Source organism: Podarcis filfolensis (assembly GCF_964270895.1).
Source record: "Podarcis filfolensis genome assembly, chromosome: 3".
NCBI lineage: Eukaryota > Metazoa > Chordata > Lepidosauria > Squamata > Lacertidae > Podarcis > Podarcis filfolensis.
Genome location: NC_139606.1, coordinates 65606011 through 65624748, shown reverse-complemented (window position 1 = coordinate 65624748; position 18738 = coordinate 65606011). Strand labels below are relative to the sequence as shown.

At 41.4% G+C, this 18738-nt stretch overlaps 1 protein-coding gene and 1 long non-coding RNA gene across 11 annotated transcripts in view; one reads left to right on the top strand and one right to left on the bottom strand.

The window, feature by feature from the left end:
* LOC310760083 overlaps positions 1–6599 on the top strand; it is a 37040-nt gene extending 30441 nt beyond the window's left edge. The window contains exon 2 of the long non-coding RNA XR_014546743.1: positions 3036–6599. This is a non-coding gene — a long non-coding RNA (uncharacterized lncRNA). The remainder of the gene's footprint in view (positions 1–3035) is intronic.
* SASH1 (SAM and SH3 domain containing 1) overlaps positions 1577–18738 on the bottom strand; it is a 540145-nt gene continuing 522983 nt past the window's right edge. For 9 of the 10 annotated variants that reach the window (XM_083607936.1, XM_083607939.1, XM_083607940.1 and 6 more), the window contains 5 exons: positions 15580–15730; positions 13275–13388; positions 9772–10853; positions 8391–8522; positions 1577–7103 (listed from right to left, as the gene is read on the bottom strand). In XM_083607936.1, the coding sequence (XP_083464062.1) occupies positions 6843–7103; positions 8391–8522; positions 9772–10853; positions 13275–13388; positions 15580–15730 (1740 nt within the window). In that variant the 3' untranslated portion in view covers positions 1577–6842. The remainder of the gene's footprint in view (positions 7104–8390; positions 8523–9771; positions 10854–13274; positions 13389–15579; positions 15731–18738) is intronic. The other variant, XR_014546724.1, reaches the window with a different exon arrangement.

Below are 18738 nucleotides of genomic sequence, written 5' to 3'. Positions count from 1 at the left end.
TGGAACAACCTACAGAGTCAGTGTTGACAGCAAAATGAAATCTAACTTTACTATATAGCTATGAACAGCTTATGTAGACTTCTTCATGTTCATTCTTTGAATAAGAGTTTATGATGCAACTGCCCAGGATAATTTCCAAGAGAGAATTTTTTAAACTGTAGTTGATGGACTTACACATACAGCCTGGTCATCATACAAATGAGAGCAGTAGTCTTGAACCAGCTGCTTACCAGCTACAATGGTACCTTGGTTCTCGAACTTAATCTGTTCCAGGAGTCCGTTGGACTCCGTTCAAAAACCAAGGCACAGCTTCCGATTGGCTGCAGGAGCTTCCTGCACTCAAGTGGAAGCCGCATTGGATGTTCAGCTTCCGAAAAACATTAGCAAACAGGAACACTTACTTCTGGGTCTGTGGCGTTCAGGATACTTGGGGCAATTGCTATTCTGTGGAATATTTCTGCCATCTGCTTTTTAAAAATATTCCATTTCTATAAATAGTGTATTTTTTATTATGAACTGGTTACCCAGAGGTATGTCAACAGACAAAAAGATTAAACCAGTGGTCAGTTACCAAAAACATTCATTTGTCCACTGTAGGAAAGAGGATGCTAGACCTAATATGCTTTTGGCCTGAGTTAATAAGAGATAATTTATCACACACCAGTGAGTTTTAATCCTCAGTTTGGGAGTCACAGCAATAATATAGGCAGATGGCTGGGCCCAGGCAGCCTAGTGGAGGTAGTTGACTGTTAATTTGGCAGGGATGGGGAAAAGCAGTTTGAAGTGAATGTGAACTCTTACAATGATTCCAAGCCTGAACTACCAGTGCAAGCCTGCATCTTTGATTGTCATCACCACCATCAAATAATAAATAATTTCTAAACAATTTACTCCAGCCCTTCTCTTTCTTTGCAAGACTCTTTTTCACATTTCTAGCATTATGGGCAAACATGTTTCCTGGGTCAAAAGTAATTTTTGTAGCTTTTAAATACTTATAAATGGCCCAGAGGACTGTGGTCAATGGACAACCTAAACAGAAATAAATAAATTCAAGTAACATGTAAATCCATGAATGCCAGTTAGGAGACATTTCTGTAATCTCCAAAGCCACAGAAGGAACACTGGAGATCAGAAAAGAATCAACAGCTGATATTCATGACTTCCCTGCTCATGCTCAGCCTCTGCAGATTCAGCAATGCTCTTCGCTAAACCCTATTGTGCGGATAGGAAAACTCTGGCCCCCAAAACTCAATGAAGCCCTCCATTCCTCTTTACCTGTCCATGGAAATCTCCCAAGGCCACTCCCCTCACTTGGAGCTGCTTTGCACCCTCCTATTCCTCTTTGTTGTCTGGATGGTGGACAGAGAGGAATGAGTGAGTAACTTAACATTTGTTGCTCCACCATTTCCTTCTGGAACTACCACTAGCGTGCTCCCCCGATGGTTTGTTAGGAGAGCATGTGATCTTTGGGTTGAAACAGCTTCCCTACCCTTTCCCAAGCAACTTTGCACCTTGCCGACCCTAATTCAGCTTTTATAATAAAAATTACTAAAACTAACAAAGAAGATACATAAGCTTGAGAGAATTTATTTATTTTCCTATGAACAATAAGTCATAATTATAGAGAAGTTTTCATACACAGAAAATTCCTTTTGTTTCCTCTTTTTGCTAAATGTAACAGAGCACAGTAATATTTACAAATTCGTATGATTTTTTTCCCCTCCTCATTTTCTCTCATTTTTTATTATACACCGCTTTTTCAGGTTGAAGCAAACTGCAAAGACTTATTGGTACTGGTATATTACAGCTACTTACATTATTTAAGAACAGCAAATGGAGAAAAATAAGTTATTTAAATATTGATTCATATACAGAAAGTGCAACATTTGTTAGTTGTTACATAACTTGTTTAAAGTTTTCATTTTCCAAAAAGAGGTTTTGAGTATGAGTAAAAGTTAGCTTGGAGTCAATGCGTTTAGACTAAAAATAATACAATACAGATGTACAGCCATGACTTGGTGAATTGACCTTTATTCCTGCACTTAGATCTGTGTGAAAAGGGTTAATAAGGATTTGTGCTCCAGATCTTATTTCCAGAGTTTCCACTTGCACCAAAGCCAGGTTTACAATTACAAGTCTTTAGACCATCAGGCCTTACCTTGCTAACGTTATGATTTGATGCCAACTAAAACAGTATGACATGGAGACTTAAGTGGCCCTGTATGTCTAGAGATGAATTGAATTGGCACATGCTTCTGGCTTTGTGTATTTTGACAGTCTCCAATCCAACATTTACTTGGAACCCTGCATGTAAGGAGATGGTGGTAAATAACATGCTATTGTTTACAGTTAGTTCATTGCTGTACGTAATGTTTAAGAGGTACCTAACTTTTTAAGGCTTTTCCAGGATCAATATATATATACTGTTGAAATGGTCAACTGCTAAATCAACAATAAACTAAAATAATCTGTAAGCAAAAGTCTAACTCAAGGATGAACAAATTGTAAAAATATTTAAAAGCAATGTATATATTTTAAAAATCAGGAAAATTTGCACTGGATTTGTAAACAGGCATAGAAGTTCTACCCCTTTGTCATTCAGTTTAAGCAATCATCATTGTTTCATTCCTAACGTAGCTTAGGGATATTAATGTATACAATGCTTTCGATAAGAGTGAACACTGGTTTTTCCCTTTCCTTTCATTCAAGTTTGAACCAGTAAGGCAGCTTCTGTAGCCTAACAAATCTAGATTGCTTTTGTTGTTTAAAAGAACAGTTGTTGTTGGCTTCTTTCCTTCGCTCAATTTGCTCTTTTAAAAAGCAATTGCCTTTTGAGGGTGAGGGTGTATCTAGAAAAGGAGAAAAAACTTAAGTTGAGGTGAGGGCTGCATTCTGTCAGGGTACAGAGGTCAGGGGTTGCATCCGGGCCTATGGAGCGGTGACACCCCATTCACACTAACTAACCCACCCACATTTTTCCATGCAACTAATACCTCTGTTCACACAATTCTCAGGGCTATGCTTTCCTTTCACAGGCTCCAGCAGGGAAAGTCTCCACCGGCAGCTTGCTATTGAGGGTGCAGAGGAACTGCGGAGGAGATGGAAACCTGATGCAGGCCACATCTCACATAGGTGCCCCAGATTCAGAAGGATAAATATTGCAAGGTACTCATTTTTTAAATATTTGTTTTAAAACACAACCTAACACCTAAATGAAAATCCTGTTGGTCATACCACATGTATTTGCAACCATATGACCCAAATTCAGTGTACCACATGTGCTCTGATGTACTTTGTGCATTGCTTCATTAACTTCTATTCCAGTAACACATTTGTAAATGTAAATGAATGTCCATGATCTACTTTCTCCATTTAATAAACGGAACACTGTTTTCAAGTGTGGCAGCTGTGTGCACATTAGAATACATTGAACAGATTTGGTGGAAGTGGTACATTTTGGGGGTCCTAAGGTCCTTGACGTGGGTGGCACTGTGGTCTAAACCACAGAGCCTAGGGCTTGCCAATCAGAAGGTTGGCGGTTTGAATCCCTGCGACGGGGTGAGCTCCCGTTGTTCGGTCCCAGCTCCTGCCCACCTAGCAGTTTGAAGGCACATCAAGTGCAAGTAGATAAATAGGTACCGTTCTGGCGGGAACGTAAATGGTGTTTCTGTGCGCTGCTCCGGTTCGCCAGAAGCGGCTTAGTCAAGCTGGCCACATGACCCGGAAGCTGTCTGCGGACAAACGCCGGCTCCCTCGGCCTATAGAGCGAGATGAGCGCCACAACCCCAGAGTCGTCCGTGACTGGACCTGATGGTCAGGGGTACCTTTACCTTTAAGGTCCTTGACAGTCAGAAGTCAAAGGGGCCACTTGCTATGTTATGTTTTTTACTGTGTGAAAATATTATTGTAAAGCATACCCCTACCAAAAATGGTTGTCTGGAAATTAGCATTGCACATGACAGTCTTGGAGACAGACAATACATGTTGCCACCAAGGAATGTTTCTATTTTGTCCACATGAATCAACTGACATGTAATGTGAAAAATGACTTATTTTAGTGACTGCTTAATGTGCACAATTACTTGCCACTACAGACAGTTGCAGGTGCAAGGCACTTTTCTGGAGGTAACATATTCTTCCTCCTCACTATTACTGTCTCCCCAAATTATGCTAAATCCTCTTTATATGAAGCAATCCTCACTTCCCATGCACCATGTGATCTATTTTGCCCATATTTATATCTATGCTGGTAGAAAGGGTCATATTAGTCTATTGCAAAAGCAGTCCTATTGCTTCAAAATGTATTGTGGTTGTTTTAACATCCACAGGTTTAGTCTATAAATCGACTTAAATGGAATGTGGACCTGAAAGCAATGTGTCATTGTCTGTGTATGGATACTGGAAGTATTTACAGTACTTTTTAACTACATTGTCCATATTAACATGATTGCAGGGAGGACAGCTGTATCCATATTACATAGCCCAGCATACTAAGCTTAAATACTGGACATAATTCAGTTAAATTGAAGCACCCTGAAGTCCCTTTTCATTGCTTAAATGCTCTAGTTTCAAAGAGCTAACTTCAACTGGCTTGTGCTCATCATGTGGAAGCTAACCTATGCTGGTATCTTTCAGACCCATGGTATTAGGCCCAAAGTGAAAACCTTTTCAGAAAATGAAACTTTTTGTGCACTTCAACACTTTTGGAAGCTTGATCCATGTGCTTTAATGGATGCACTTTTAAACAAGTTTATTTAGAATTAAAGCCTTAACAACTGCTTTTGTCAATTTGTTAAAGGGTTTACTTACTAACCTCCCTCAGCCCCAGCCCCGGCCCCACATTCAACTGTCTCACATTCTCTACAGCCATCCTGTTAAAGCATCTCTCTTCCTTATGTCTCATCAAAGGAAAGAAAATCCAGAGCAGCTTTGGACACCTCAGTTTAAATTACTTTATAATGTTTTGCTTTTAGCTTTAAAAAAATACTGCAAAAAGTTAAAAAGCACATCAAGTCAAAAACACTTTTGGGGAAGGCTGTGTGCCTTTGTGACCCAACTTTCCTCTTAAGGTTGAATGTGCTTTAAGAAGTTGTATAAACTACTTTCTTTTCATAGGCAGGACAAAGCAAGTGAGTTAGAGAGATGACGAGACTTGCGTAAAATTACAAAGCAGCTTTGAACCAGATCTGAGTTTCCAATTCCATGCTGAGCTTATTACATCTTCCAGTTTATTCGCTGTTATTTATCCTGAAAAGCCTCTACAATTTTAGCTTGTTAATGGTCACTAAAGAATAATCTAGATACATTAGAACTCAAGCTAAGCTTATTTGGTATACAAAATGTCTGGCCATGTACAAAAATAAACTTCATCTATATTCACAGAAGGGAGTAAGAGATTCTACACTGCATTGTTTAATAGTTTTAGAAAACAGGAACATGGTGAAGAAAGAACAAGCTGTTTCAGCATCCCAGGTCAACCTAAGTAGAGCCCTGCTGGATCAGACTAAAGACTCATCTAGTTTAGCAACTTGTTCTCACAGTGCCAACCAGATAGCTTTTATTCTAATTGTCATTTTAACACCCAATAATAGAGGTATTATATTGACTTTTTGCAAGAATGACAGCTTAAAGTTTGTTTGTTTTTCCCATCAATACAATGGAATGTGATTCTTGTTCTTGTACTGTGTCAGACACACAATTTTCTTATCAGTTAATTTACTTCCCTGGATAACCTTTTGTTTTTCAGAGACCAATGTTTTCCATTGATATGGTCAGGATACCAAGTCAAAGCTGCAGCATTTCAACTGACAATATAATACAGTACACCAAATTGCAAGTAACATGAAAAACCTTTTTTTATAATTATATATGTACATACACAAGGCAAAATATCTTTTAGCCTTTTAGTAATACCAGCATACGAACTGCCATAAACAAGTTGTTAGCCTGAGAACCAAAATCTGACTTCAAAAAGAAAACTTTACAAAACAGATGTTACAATAACAGCTATAAGACACAAACCTGTCAGGTGCCAAATAATAGTGACAACAACGAAATGCCTCTGAAACATGAATGCTGTAAGTGAACTGCTCAAAAGCATTTTAAGGCAAATAAAAAGCTGAGTGCTAAAGAAGCAGTTATAAAAATGACTTTAATTCTATACAAATAAGGAATTTTCTGAGTTGGTCTTGGAAATTGCACTGGCATAAAAGGAGATCCACAATAACTAAATCCATTGAGGATCTTTGGCCTACCTAGAGGCTCAGAAACCTGAAAAAAATCCACCAAACACAGGAAGGAGTTTTATTTATTTATGTAAAACGAATTGGTGGAATGAAAAGGATAAACATAAGCTACTATGAAGAGATGTAATGTTTAAGATTTTTACTTGTAAAAACACCCCCTGGGGTGTTTATGTTTGCTTAGGACTGTAGATCCATGATTTATCAATGAGCTGCACTTTAACAAATGAGCAGCCCCAAAGTACAGAGACCTAACTCTACTCCTCCAAGTTCCTGGGGCTTAAAAGTTGATGTAAAGTTCCCTTTTTTGTAATGGACATGTATATTCTTAAATGGGTCGAAGCCAGCCTCAGTCTTTAAGAAACTAACATAACTGTGCCTTTTCTTTAAGGGGTAATCGGCAAGCACCGTTTCCCTCTCAAAACAACTTCTTATATTCTCCTTTGTGAATTGTTGACAGAGAAACACAAGGGCCTCAACGTCTTCCCAAAGACCTCCATTGCCTGATGCCAAAGAGCTTTCTGGAGAAATTAAAGATGAAATTGACATGGTAGGAAACTCTGGCTTTTCCAACTGGCAGATGCTATGTTTCAGAGTGTGTTATATTGTCTCTGGGTTGAGGGTACTGAGTAGTCTTGCTGCTGCCAAAAGCTTGCTTATGTGCCTCTCCTCTGTGATGCCAGCCTCATGAAGTGATGTTTTTGACAGAGAAGGCACTTTGCTTAGGTCATCAATTCCTGCAGCCATGAAGGAGCTTGAGTACATCGGAAGGCCAATAGAAACCAGCCAGTCGGCTATGGAAGTGATATGGCCGGGGGACACAGGTTTTCGACAGATTTCAGTGAGGCCTCCACTTGGAATCTGTAGCAAGAGAAAACGCAATATAACCAGCTGGTTGACTTTTTCTTTTTTTAAAAAAACCATAACATGGGGCTTACTTCCAAGAGGTATCTGTAATGCTATATTGTGAAGCAGATATCTGGGCATTTCGAAGCAGTCCTTTAGCTTAGCAGTACCATTTACTAGATACTATTTTGCTTAGTCACCTCAAAATTGGGGCTGTGCAATGTCAGCTTTTCAACATTGCGATGTATCACCAGCCAAACACTGCGATCTGATGATATACCACAATGGTGAAACAGAGGGAGGAACAAGCTGCATTGGAGCTGGGCTGGAATTGCAACCAAGGGAGATGAGGTGGTTTCACTCAGTGCCTCACAGGGCTAATGCAGTTTGTTCCTCCCACTGGGTGTGGAGGGAACAAGCTACTGAGGTGAGCGGGGGGGTGAGGGCTTCCTCAAAGGTGCATGGCTGCCTTCGCCCAAGCAGGCGTGCTGCATCTTTACTCCCAGGATGACTGCCCTCCCCCAGCAAAGGCAGCGATAGCCAAGTGCATGGAGCCTGTCAGGCTCTGTTTGCAGGGCTGCCTCTGCCTGACAGAGGTGGGCTACCTCTTTCTCCCAAAGAGGTGGCTTGCCTGTGTGGGGCTGAGGCAGAGGTGGGTGGCTTCATTAAACTGCTCCACTGAGGACGGATGGCTGCGTCCCCTCAGCAGAGTGGTCTAAATATACCACCTCCTAGAGCTATGAGGGCCAGAGCGGCTGCTGTTTCGTCTGTGATATACCACCAGGTGAAGTAGCCATTGCACTCTGGCCCTCATACCTGTCCTGGGCGATGTTTTGATACATTGCCCAGGCCTACTCAAAATACACATTTCCTTTCCTCCCCACCCCCCAATTTCTTTTCTGCTGCTACCTCAGTATTGATTTCCTCAATCAAAATCATGCAAGTTCACAAATCCAGCTTCATTGGCAGCAGCAGCAACTATAACGTACACTGTTTAACTTGAATGTTCCTCTGGGTTTCCATATTTCATGGCCATCACTTGTGGTGTTAACTCATATAATCCTTTCTTACTGGCAGAAAATCAGCAATGTCTCATCAGCAATTGAAACAGCATCAAAAATTCTTTGCATATGAAAAATTAAGAAGCTAAGGCTAGAATCTTATTTGTTTTTCTTTTAAAATGTAGATCATTCACAAATAGTTTCCCCAACCTGCAATCAGACGTGCTAAAGCTCCAGAACTCCATGCTGTTTAGCTTTCATTTCCCATTCCTTGGAACTTGATCACTGAATGTAGACTTACCGCCATGCGGTGTTGCTTCCTCAGCTGCTTCACCCGAATCTGGTCCAGGTTTGTAGCAACATCCTTTACAGCGTGCTCTAAGTCTTCAGAGTACCTTTGTACCAAAAGTTCAGGAATCCCACATCGGCCATGCTGCAGCCAGAGATGAGTGATAAAGGCAGGGGGGTTCAAGTTAATCAATGTGTCTCTTCACATAATAACAACAAAATGGTTGGCCCCTTTGCATTAAGAAACTACAATAGGTTTAAGTGTGTTCTTTCTTCAGTTTCACAGAAAATTACCTTTATGAAATTTGTTCATTTACTTCAATAATTTGTAGAGAGGAGGTTGTGAGTCTTAAATCTCAAATATATATTCCTTATAAAGGTTTATTAAAATCATTGGGAAAGTATAACTCAATATGCTTCTTTGTTTGAGAACTATGGCTGATAACTCAGAAAAAGTGCTCTCAGAAGTCAACCACTTTAAAAGACCTGTTGAGTTCTACATTATTAAGTCTAAATTTAATACAACTGAAAAATCCTTAACTTTTGCTTGGCTGTGCCCAAGTCAAATAATGGACAAATGAACATTTCAGGCCTTGTTGCCACATGGCAGAGGCTGCTTTTTATATGCTACTGACATTAATACTGACATTATTCAGTAATTTATTATATAATGTTACAGAGCTGAGAGCTCTAAGAGCCACTGTGCATATGACCACCATAGGGAGACTACTTCAAATACTGAATTGTTTTACATGCAGTGGCTCACCACATGGATGAAACAAGCACCTAAAATGAAAAGCGAATTGTTGAATGCCAAATCTGCATTGTATACACATGGAGCCATTTAAGATTGCTTCACACTGTGTCTGAAATGTATGAAAAGTTTTAAGAATGTTTAGTCTAATATATCTTTCATTCTGGGACACGGGTGGCACTGTGGGTTAAACCACAGAGCCTAGGACTTGCCGATCAGAAGGTCGGCATTTGAATCCCCGCAACGTGGTGAGCTCCCGTTGCTCGGTCCCTGCTCCTGCCAACCTAGCAGTTCAAAAGCACGTCAAAGTGCAAGTAGATAAATAGGTACCGCTCCAGTGGGAAGGTAAACGGCGTTTCTGTGCGCTGCTCTGGTTCACCAGAAGCGGCTTAGTCATGCTGGCCACATGACCCGGAAGCTGTACAGCGGCTCCCTTGGCCAATAAAGCGAGATGAGCACCGCAACCCCAGAGTCGGTCACGACTGGACCTAATAGTAAAGGTAAAGGGACCCCTGACCATCTTTCATTTTAATTGCCAGTTTAAGGCCATTTTTAAGGAACAGCTCCAACACTCAAGTGGGGAAGGAAAACAACGCAAATATGAACAGATTAAACATTTCTCAGCCTCCTCACACTGTACCTTGTCAGAATATGGGTCTTCTGTGAGATCAATATCTTCAGATTGCAGCTTGTTTTCTATCAACATTTCCAGATCCAGTCCTCTATTAGAAGAGATTTTTCTCACTGACAAAGGATCAAGTTTTAGCACATGTTGCTGCACAGTAGCAGTCTCTGGAAGATCTGAAAACCAAGGCGGTCGTACGCCTGAAGGACTACTGGGCTCCTGCCCAGGAGATCTACACACAGTCAGTACATTGGAATCAGAGGAGCCAGGCTGGAGGCTCTTTTTCGCTGGCAAGGATGGCACATCTGGACAAGAAAGGGCTGAGGGGAGGTGACAGTGTCCATTAGAAAGGCGTTCTCTGCTTTTTTTGGCAGGGACTGGTGGTGGCTGTGAAGATGTTTTTGGCTGTGCTCTTGTCTCACCCGTGCCCTTCTGATCAGCTTCCTTGGGGAAGGGAGAATGATTGGCCCTTCCAAGATCATGTGTGGTCTTTTTGAAGTTTTCAAAAGTAGTCCAAGTTACACCACGTGAAAGTGAAGATGAATGAACTCCACAATTCTGAGGCAGAAACAGTGGGAATGTTCCACTGGAAGGAATGGTTGCAGAGAAGTGCAGTTCCTTTGCTTTCCCCTTAAGAGAATCAACACCTGCTTTGCTCTGCTCAGCCATCAACTGTTCTGCCATGTGCATACCTCCAGAGCCAGTTGGCATGTTTGTTAAATCCAGTGCGCCTTGAGGGAAAACATCCAGCTTCTTTGCAGAGTCGGGGCCAGCTTCTCCATGAAGGTCACCAAGAGAATGAGATCTTGGCCACATGTGAACCTTCTGAGCGCCTTCTAGAGTCTCACAGCTCCGACAGATACCAACTGGTAAACTTCTGCGGTTCTTCTTGAGGACGGTGACTGCTGGGGGCTTGAGGCAGCTTTTCAGAACATGATTTGTACAAGTGAACTGTGTCTTCTCTCCTTGCTGGGGGACATCTATTGATTTAGTTAAGGGCAGGGTTGGATAATTTGCCCGTGGATTTCTGTGGAAATCTTTAAAACTGTATTCAGAAGCCAACTTTGAGGGTAAAAGACAAGGCTTTCGAGTTTTAGCTGAAACAAAAAGAGGAAAAATATTTATGACTTGTGGAAGTAATGTGCAAAAGAAAGGTTTAAATATATCATTTCTACTGGATTTTGCTGTACAAATAAAATAGAACTTCATGAGAAAAACACATAAAAACTAAAACAAACCAAGACTAGCATGGGATGTTTACACTGTCCTGTGATCCTTTGTTAAGACAACTTGTTATGAGGACTCTGGTTTATAGAAAATCAATGACATACATATTTTAAACAAACAATAGTGGTATGCTGTCTTGTCATTTGCTTAAATTAAATGCAATGTCACACTGTATTATAACACCAACATGTGTCACTGGTCAAGGAAGCAGCACTGATAACATAAGTAATAAACATGTTGTCTCAAACTTGACCTCTAACCACTCTACTGTGCTGAGTTAGCCATAAGGTCTCTTAGCCCAAAAGTAAAATATGGGCTACAAACCTGCTTTTTATTTGCACAGTATTTTCTTGTGTCATAATTTATTTCATTTCATATTCATTTATTCATGTGACTTCAGTTCAGAAAATAGTTTTTTCTGGATCATCTGAAGTCTGTCTACATGAATCCTATAATGAGGGAACCTTGTGGAGCCCAAGGACCCTAGAGGTAAGAATACACTACCCTACAAAGTTAAAGTTCTTCTTTTAAAGGAATGGATGTTTCATTCAATGCATGTACAATTTAGAGCTTTATCTTCAAAATGCTAAACTTTGGCACTGAATAATACACAGTTGACTGCTTTGAATCTGCATAGAATTCACATTCAGTGCAGAACACAATATCTCTTCAGAAGTCTCAAAGCACAGGCAGAAAGAAAGAAAAACTTTAATCTAAAATAGAACACTGCATCTCCCTTGTTTTTTTCTTGCTATACAGAATAATCAGAAAGCTTTAGAAGCTGGTGGTGGTGATGAAGAAAGTGGATGACATTTCCTAACAGTAAATGGCTGCTTTCAAAGTTTCCAAAGGTTTCCAAAATAGTTTTCAATCTAGGCTCTCAACAACTTTCTCATTGAAAAAGCCTGCGCTCATTACAAAATTTTTGCATTAAAGAGCAGAGAATGGGAGAAGCATTGATACTTGTATGAGGGCAAAATCAACTGGGCTATTCCTTTCCGGTGTTACATGTCCATATTTGCAATATTGCGTGGCAGCCTCATGGAACCCCACATAAGTTGGCCTCTTGAGTAAGGCACCACTCAGAAATGGGGCTTACTTAAGTATGCTGTTGCATGTGAGACCTGCTTACAAGGAAGTGTCTAATATGGATTTTACAAGAAGGTTATGGCAAAGGACATGTCACAGTCGAGGGAAAATCAACTTTTAATATCAGAAAGATGTCCAGGATTTTGTCAGGGTTCCTCCAGATTTAAAACAAACCCTAGTATTCATGGCATCTGAGTTCACCAATGTCTGCTCATTGCTTGAGGAGTACAGCAGTCCTTAGAAAAGAGTCAGAGACTCCACAGCAGCCCCCCCGCAATATTACTTTGCACTGCTTCAGAAGCAGTGCTTATCATGGCAAGCAATTCAGCTGCAAAGATCCAATATATCCATCACCATTGTTTCTGTGCACCATGCCTGCGCTCCTTACATAACATCCACAGGAGTCAGAAAACACTTCATCCTGAACTTATAGCAGAAGTGACATGAAAAGATTGTGAAAATTGGTCATCATCTGGTAACATGGATTGGGAAGAAATGAAAAAATAAACAACTTGGGAACCAGGATGCTAGGAGAGCAAGCAGGACTGCTATCCTTCTGCAAAGAAGTAACTCTATATAAATCTTTATTACAGAGGCTGGGAATATTTTTGTGTAATGTGTCTCTTCTAGCTGCTACTCTCCACTGGAGAGAGGCTTATATAGGTCCCACTGTCAGCTTTCTTCTGAGAGCCCATGGCAGCTTCAAGCAGAGAGGGGGATTTAATCTGAACTGAGGCATTGAGGGAGAATAGTAAAGGCCTGGCCCCGAGCCCAGTTTGAGGACCCCCCAACGCTCTTTAATGTTAATGCAATTAACATCTAGCCTTAAGAGAGGTATATGAGCAAAGGCAGATGCAGCATGTATAAGGAGTAAAACAGTGACAACAGTGCTCTTTATTCTCTCTCTTGACATGAAAAAGCAGTAATATGAAAGATAATGCTGAAAAACACTGCTGGGAGTGAAGCACGTTTTGCTCACTGCCTTGAAACTGTGCCTCGACTGACAATTTAAGATTCACTAAATAAGTATGTAGGGGTGGGGAAACTAGGCCACACACAAGTCCGTCGTTAAATTATAGAGAGCAAAAGCAGAGCCAAAGAGTTTGCATGATTGCTTTTCTCAGCCACAAGAGTTCCCTGTGGCCCCTTAAAATCTAACAAATTTGGCATGCTTTTTGATATGGATATAGATCAATTGTTACCATTTTCCAGGTTTTCACTGCTTTCATAGCAGCCTGAATCCCGGGGAGAACATCCACTTAAGCCCTGACCATCTATGAGGAGTTTCTCCTGAGAACCTGACTGGTCACTGTTACCTGGAGTAGAGAAAGGAAAGAGAGGAAGTGAGAAGGCATAACTTACACAAAGAACAGTGCTAATAACATCATTTCTGTCCTACCAAAATACCCAGCAGCATACTAAAAAGACATCTTTTAATAAGAGCCATGAGTTGTTTTCAGCAGCAGATAATGCAGGAGTACTGCTGCCCTGAGAGGACATAGTGGAAGAAGGGAGTAGGGGTGAGAGTCGATTACTGGGAATATTACATACAGTAATTTTTAAGTTGCACCCACTAGGAATTTATACATAAGTTGCAGCAACTTGATGCGCTAGGCAGCTGATCACATGGTCGTAATGGGATGGACCTAACCTGCACCTGCAGATCTGACTAAAACAGTTGTGCGTGTTTTATTATGTTTTCAGTTTTCTTTTTTCATATTTAAATCAAAATAAAATCCAGGATTCACAAGCAACCCTTGAACTATATTCCATATAGCTTCTTGGGCTTTACACCCTGACACAGCATATCCAGGAAACAAAGGGGGGGGGGAGGGGAATGTGCTGCTTCTGCTGAAGTTGTAGAGGGAAGGGGGGGGTGGAGTATGCTTTGGAATCTGTAGGGAAGAGCCAAGATATCTATTTGAGTTGCAACAAGATAATTTCAGAGCTTCATTATAAGTGATCTTTACAGTCCTCCCACAGCTTATACCAAAGCCTAAGTTTGAAGAACATTGTCAGCATATCTACCGTATTTTTCGCCCCATAGGGCGCACCTAGTTTTTTTGGGGGGAAATAAAGGAAAATTTTCCCCCTTTATTTCCCCCCCCAAAATCAGGTCGGGGAATCCAAACCAGGTCGGGGAACAGCGGGATGGCAACGCTCCGCCTCCCCGCTGTCCCCCGAGCTTGTGGGGCTTGCGCTGGAGAGAAGCGCGCTTTTCCCCAGCGCCAGCCTCCAAACCAGGTTGGGGAACAGCGGGATGGCGGCGCTGCGTCTCCCCGCTGTCCCCCGAGCTTGTGGGGCTGCCCGATATCTGCCCGAAGCCCGGGGCACGCTGCTCAGCGTGCCCCGGGCTTCGGGATGCAGGCTGCTATTCGCAAGCCTTGGGAGCCCGACGGGAACTCCTGCGGAGCTCCCAAGGCTTGCGGAGAGCTTCCTGAAGCCTGGAGACCCCTCTCGCTCTCCAGGCTTCAGCGAAAGCCTGCATTCGCCCCATAGGACGCACACACATTTCCCCTTCATTTTTGGTGGGGAAATAGTGCGTCCTATAGGGCGAAAAATATGGTAATTGTGAGTAGTTTCACCTGTGTTTATATGGAAATTCATCTGACCTCAATGGCACTTATTCCCTAGTAAACATAATAGTCCTTCCATATTGTCAAGTACCTCCATACAACCTTGACTTTTTCTTACAAAAAGCTGTTATTTACATGATCTCCCAAACTCATTTCTTATTTTGTCTTGAACTGCTATCAGGCTTCCTCTTGTGTAGTGTTCTCCAACTTGGTGCCCTGCAGATGTTTTAGACTACATCTCCATCACCCTCAGCCACCCAGTCCAACACTTCTGGAAGATACCACGTTGGAGAATCCTGCTGTGGTGCATTGGCTGCTGCTAGAAAAGGTTAAAAAGTAGCAGTAATTTGCAAAACTCTTCTAATGAAATTCGCCGATTCTGATATTTCCATTGAAATCCAGATTTCTAGATGACTTAATGCACATTTTCATTATAAACTATGTAAATTATAGCTAGCAAAGTTAGAAGGGAAATAATGAGTCATTACTAATATGAAATTACTCTACAAATGAAATCACTATCATAGATGTCTTGCCCGTACAATTTGGTCTTGTTAAAATGTTGTAATTCAGAGTTGGAAGGCGGGATGGATCCTGAAAAAAGCATGTAGTAACTGGGCTGGTGGCAGCTGGGTTGTGGCATGGAAGGCTGAGGCAGAAGGAAGAATTGCCTCTCCCTGTCTTGGGGAGGAGAGTCCTTCCTTTTCCCTTGTTTCCCCCCGCTACAGCCAAACTCATTCAAGCAAGGAGAGCCTTTCCAAAGGGTGGATGTTGCTGGGGAAAGAGGAGGTGGGACGTGAACTTCTACAAACCATGTTGTGTATACTTTTCTTTGGATCCAATCCATTGGAATTACTACAGTTTCCCAACTCCCCAAGTGGTTACAAATCCTTAGCTTTGCATTAGAGAAGAAATTCAAAGCCTCACTCACTATCATATTCCTGTAGCAGTTCAACCGCTGTCAGGAGAACAGCTCTATGCTGTGGGTCCCGTATGTTGAGCTCATCCAAGTCTTCTTCCTCTAGGAGCTTGAAAGTGTCCAGGTCTTCATAGCCATTGAATAAAAAGGTGGGCATGTGCTCCTGTGGCAAAGGAAGAGAACAGTTGTGGCACATAAGAAAAGAGCAGTGCGGAACTACTCAAAACAAGATGCCACTTTCCATGCCATCCATACATTTTCCACCTTTCTGATCAGTGATTACAGGTGGTTATTTATACTGACTGCAGGTAACATAAAGAACCTCTCAAGTAACTCCGTACCCACTAGATGAAATAAAGATTGTATGTAGTATTACAGGTAGACTTCAGACAGTACAAAGTTCTACTGGCAACTGGTTCTGTATGTTATGGGCAGCCAGTGTAGAGCCTGCTGTTGCATATGTGTCTGCAGAGGTCTTTCTTGGTGGCCACAGGGTCCCTGCTGCTGAAATTAGACTTGAAAAGAAGCCTTCTTGAGCAGGGGTGATTTTGGGTGTGGGTGTGTTCCAGTGTGTGTCTACAACAGTTTTTCTGGTTTGTAAATGTGCTCAGGGACCTCAAAAGTCTGGCAACCCCTGAATTATGTGATTCTTTGTTAAGAACATAGTATGACATTACAGAGGTTGTCATCTGTAATGGTAGCTAACTACATCAGAGTTGTGCATTGCAGAAATCTATGCCCGATTTAAACATTAAATTGGTTGAACTCCTTGTGGGGAAAGATTACTGCCAACACACAACACCAGTGCTTAAAAGCTTCTTCTTTTTGGCATGCCAATACAGTCAAACCTCTGTTCCCAAATGGCTCTGTTTTCGAACGTTTTGGCTCCCGAACGCCGAAAACCCAGAAGCAAATGCTCCGGTTTTCGGAAGTCGAATGTCTGACCCGGCTTCCACTTGAGTGCAGGAAGCTCCTGCAACCAATCGGAAGCTGTGCCTTGGTTGTCAAACGTTTCGGAAGCTGAACGGGCTTCCGGAACAGATTACGTTCGACAACCGAGGTTTGACTGTACATTACCATGTCATGTTCAAGGTTCTTAACTTTTGGTCCGTTATGTCATTTAATATAACCTTCTCATTTCTATGATCAATGTGCAGACACACAGTGGTAAAGAGAGTAAGTGAGCCTTGCAAACACCAAGCAGGTAGTGGTACAGAAAGGATGGTTCAAAAGCCATTTGTTCTTTTATTCAGTCCCTTTTTATGTTTAAGCTAGCTTTGAAACAGTAGGTGATCACAGCTGCTGTGGTTGTCAATGATGCGCCAAAAAGACTCATCCTCCAAAAAGACAATTAAGTAACAAATGGATCTTGGAAATTTACTAGCACCACATTAAAAAAATCACAGATAATTTTAAGGATAATTTCCCCTTTCCAGCCCAGCATCAGTTCAACAAAACAAGAAAAGGAAACTATTTTTAAAATATAGGAACAAGCCTTTTCAATCTATTTAAAAGTAATAGGAATCATAAGATTTAACTGCAAAATATAATACCTTGGGAAGAAAGCAGATTTATCCACCCACCCTCATGCCATCATATATGCATGTTAGCTGAGAAAAGTAATGATTTTAAGCTTGCAGATGCCTCAGAGGGGTCTGAAGGTTTGTTTTTTAAAAAAGACAAGTAAGGGTAGCATTATATTAAAAATGCAGTCATGTTCAAATATAATCCACGTTAAACTTTCAGAAAGTAAGAAAAAAACCTTTGCAATCCTTTCTCTCCTGCTTCAAGCTTTAGCTTGTGACTCAATAAATTATGTAACAAGCAAGAAATGGAGGAGATGCTGTTGTATAACAAGAGTAGTGATTACACATCCCCCTTTGGATTTCAGGGAGTGACGCATTCTGGGGATGGTTGTGGGAAGCAGGGGTAGGGAGGGCAAGCTTGAACATTTTCAACTTGAGGTTGTTTTCAGTTAGAAGACACAGTTGTGGCTCCAGAGTAACAGGGTGTATTTCAGTGAACATACATTCATATGGCCATTGCTTATTGCTCAGGCACAGAATCTTCATTGCTGAGGACAGGTGCTCATAAAGTATTGTGCTCGACAGGAGCTCAACTGTTAGGAGATGCTCCATTCAAATAGCTTGATTAGCCACACAGTATGCAAAAGGCTTTTGGGGAGTAAGGTAACAGGGTCCTCAAATGAGTTCACCGTTTGTTCCATCATGATTGATTGCATTCCCAACAAGTGTTGGGTTGCTGTTGCCTTGGCTCCCAATTCCAGACCCTGGAATTCATCTTAGAGGAGGCCTCCTACCTATTCTCTCCTTGAATGTTTGATTTTTTCGAGCCTTTAAAAAGCAGTTAAGATTTCAAGACCTTCTGAACTCTCCCTACTGTAACTCTTTGGTCGATCTTTGTTTTGCCCAACGCTTTATCCTTCTCTATGGCCAGAATTTCAGTTATAACCAGACCAATCTTGGTTTTGTCCAAAGCTGGACTTCCGGTGTAGCCTGCCTGATTTGAGAGCAAGTCCTGAGTAGAAAGCCTTTTTAGCTGGATAGGCCAAGTTTTTACTGGCTGCTGTTGTTTTTATGGACCCTTAGTGGCTTTAAATAATGAAGATAAAGGTTTCCCAGCCCAGTTAAACAGGCACAGTTTGTATCAATAAAGGGATAAAGTCATCATCACAGTATCATAACATGATCCTGTACGTGGCAGCTATGAAAACAAAACATTATTTTTACTCGTGATATAAAAACTCAACAGTTCAGGATATATTCACACAGAAAAGAAATTATGGGATCAGAGAATGTCTACAGAATCTATTAGCCCTCTAACAAGGTTCCTGCTGTTGAATTCATAATCCCATCTTCTTAAATCGGCTTGCTAAAAAAAGAAAAGAAAAAAGCCACTTCCCTTTAACAGCAGAGTAGGAAGAATAAACAGCAGGCAGAATGTCTTATTTCCAGCCTGCCTGATTGAGCATCAAGCAGTACAAAATAAAAATCTACTTAATAAATGAAATGCAAATGCTTTTGGCTGGTGTGGTAGGGTGGTTTTGCTGTCAGGAGGCAGCTCAACAGCTGTGCTCTACTATATTAGCTGCTTCTGTTTGGTAATGCTGCTTTTGCTAAACATCACCTTGTAGGACTACTGAACAAATTA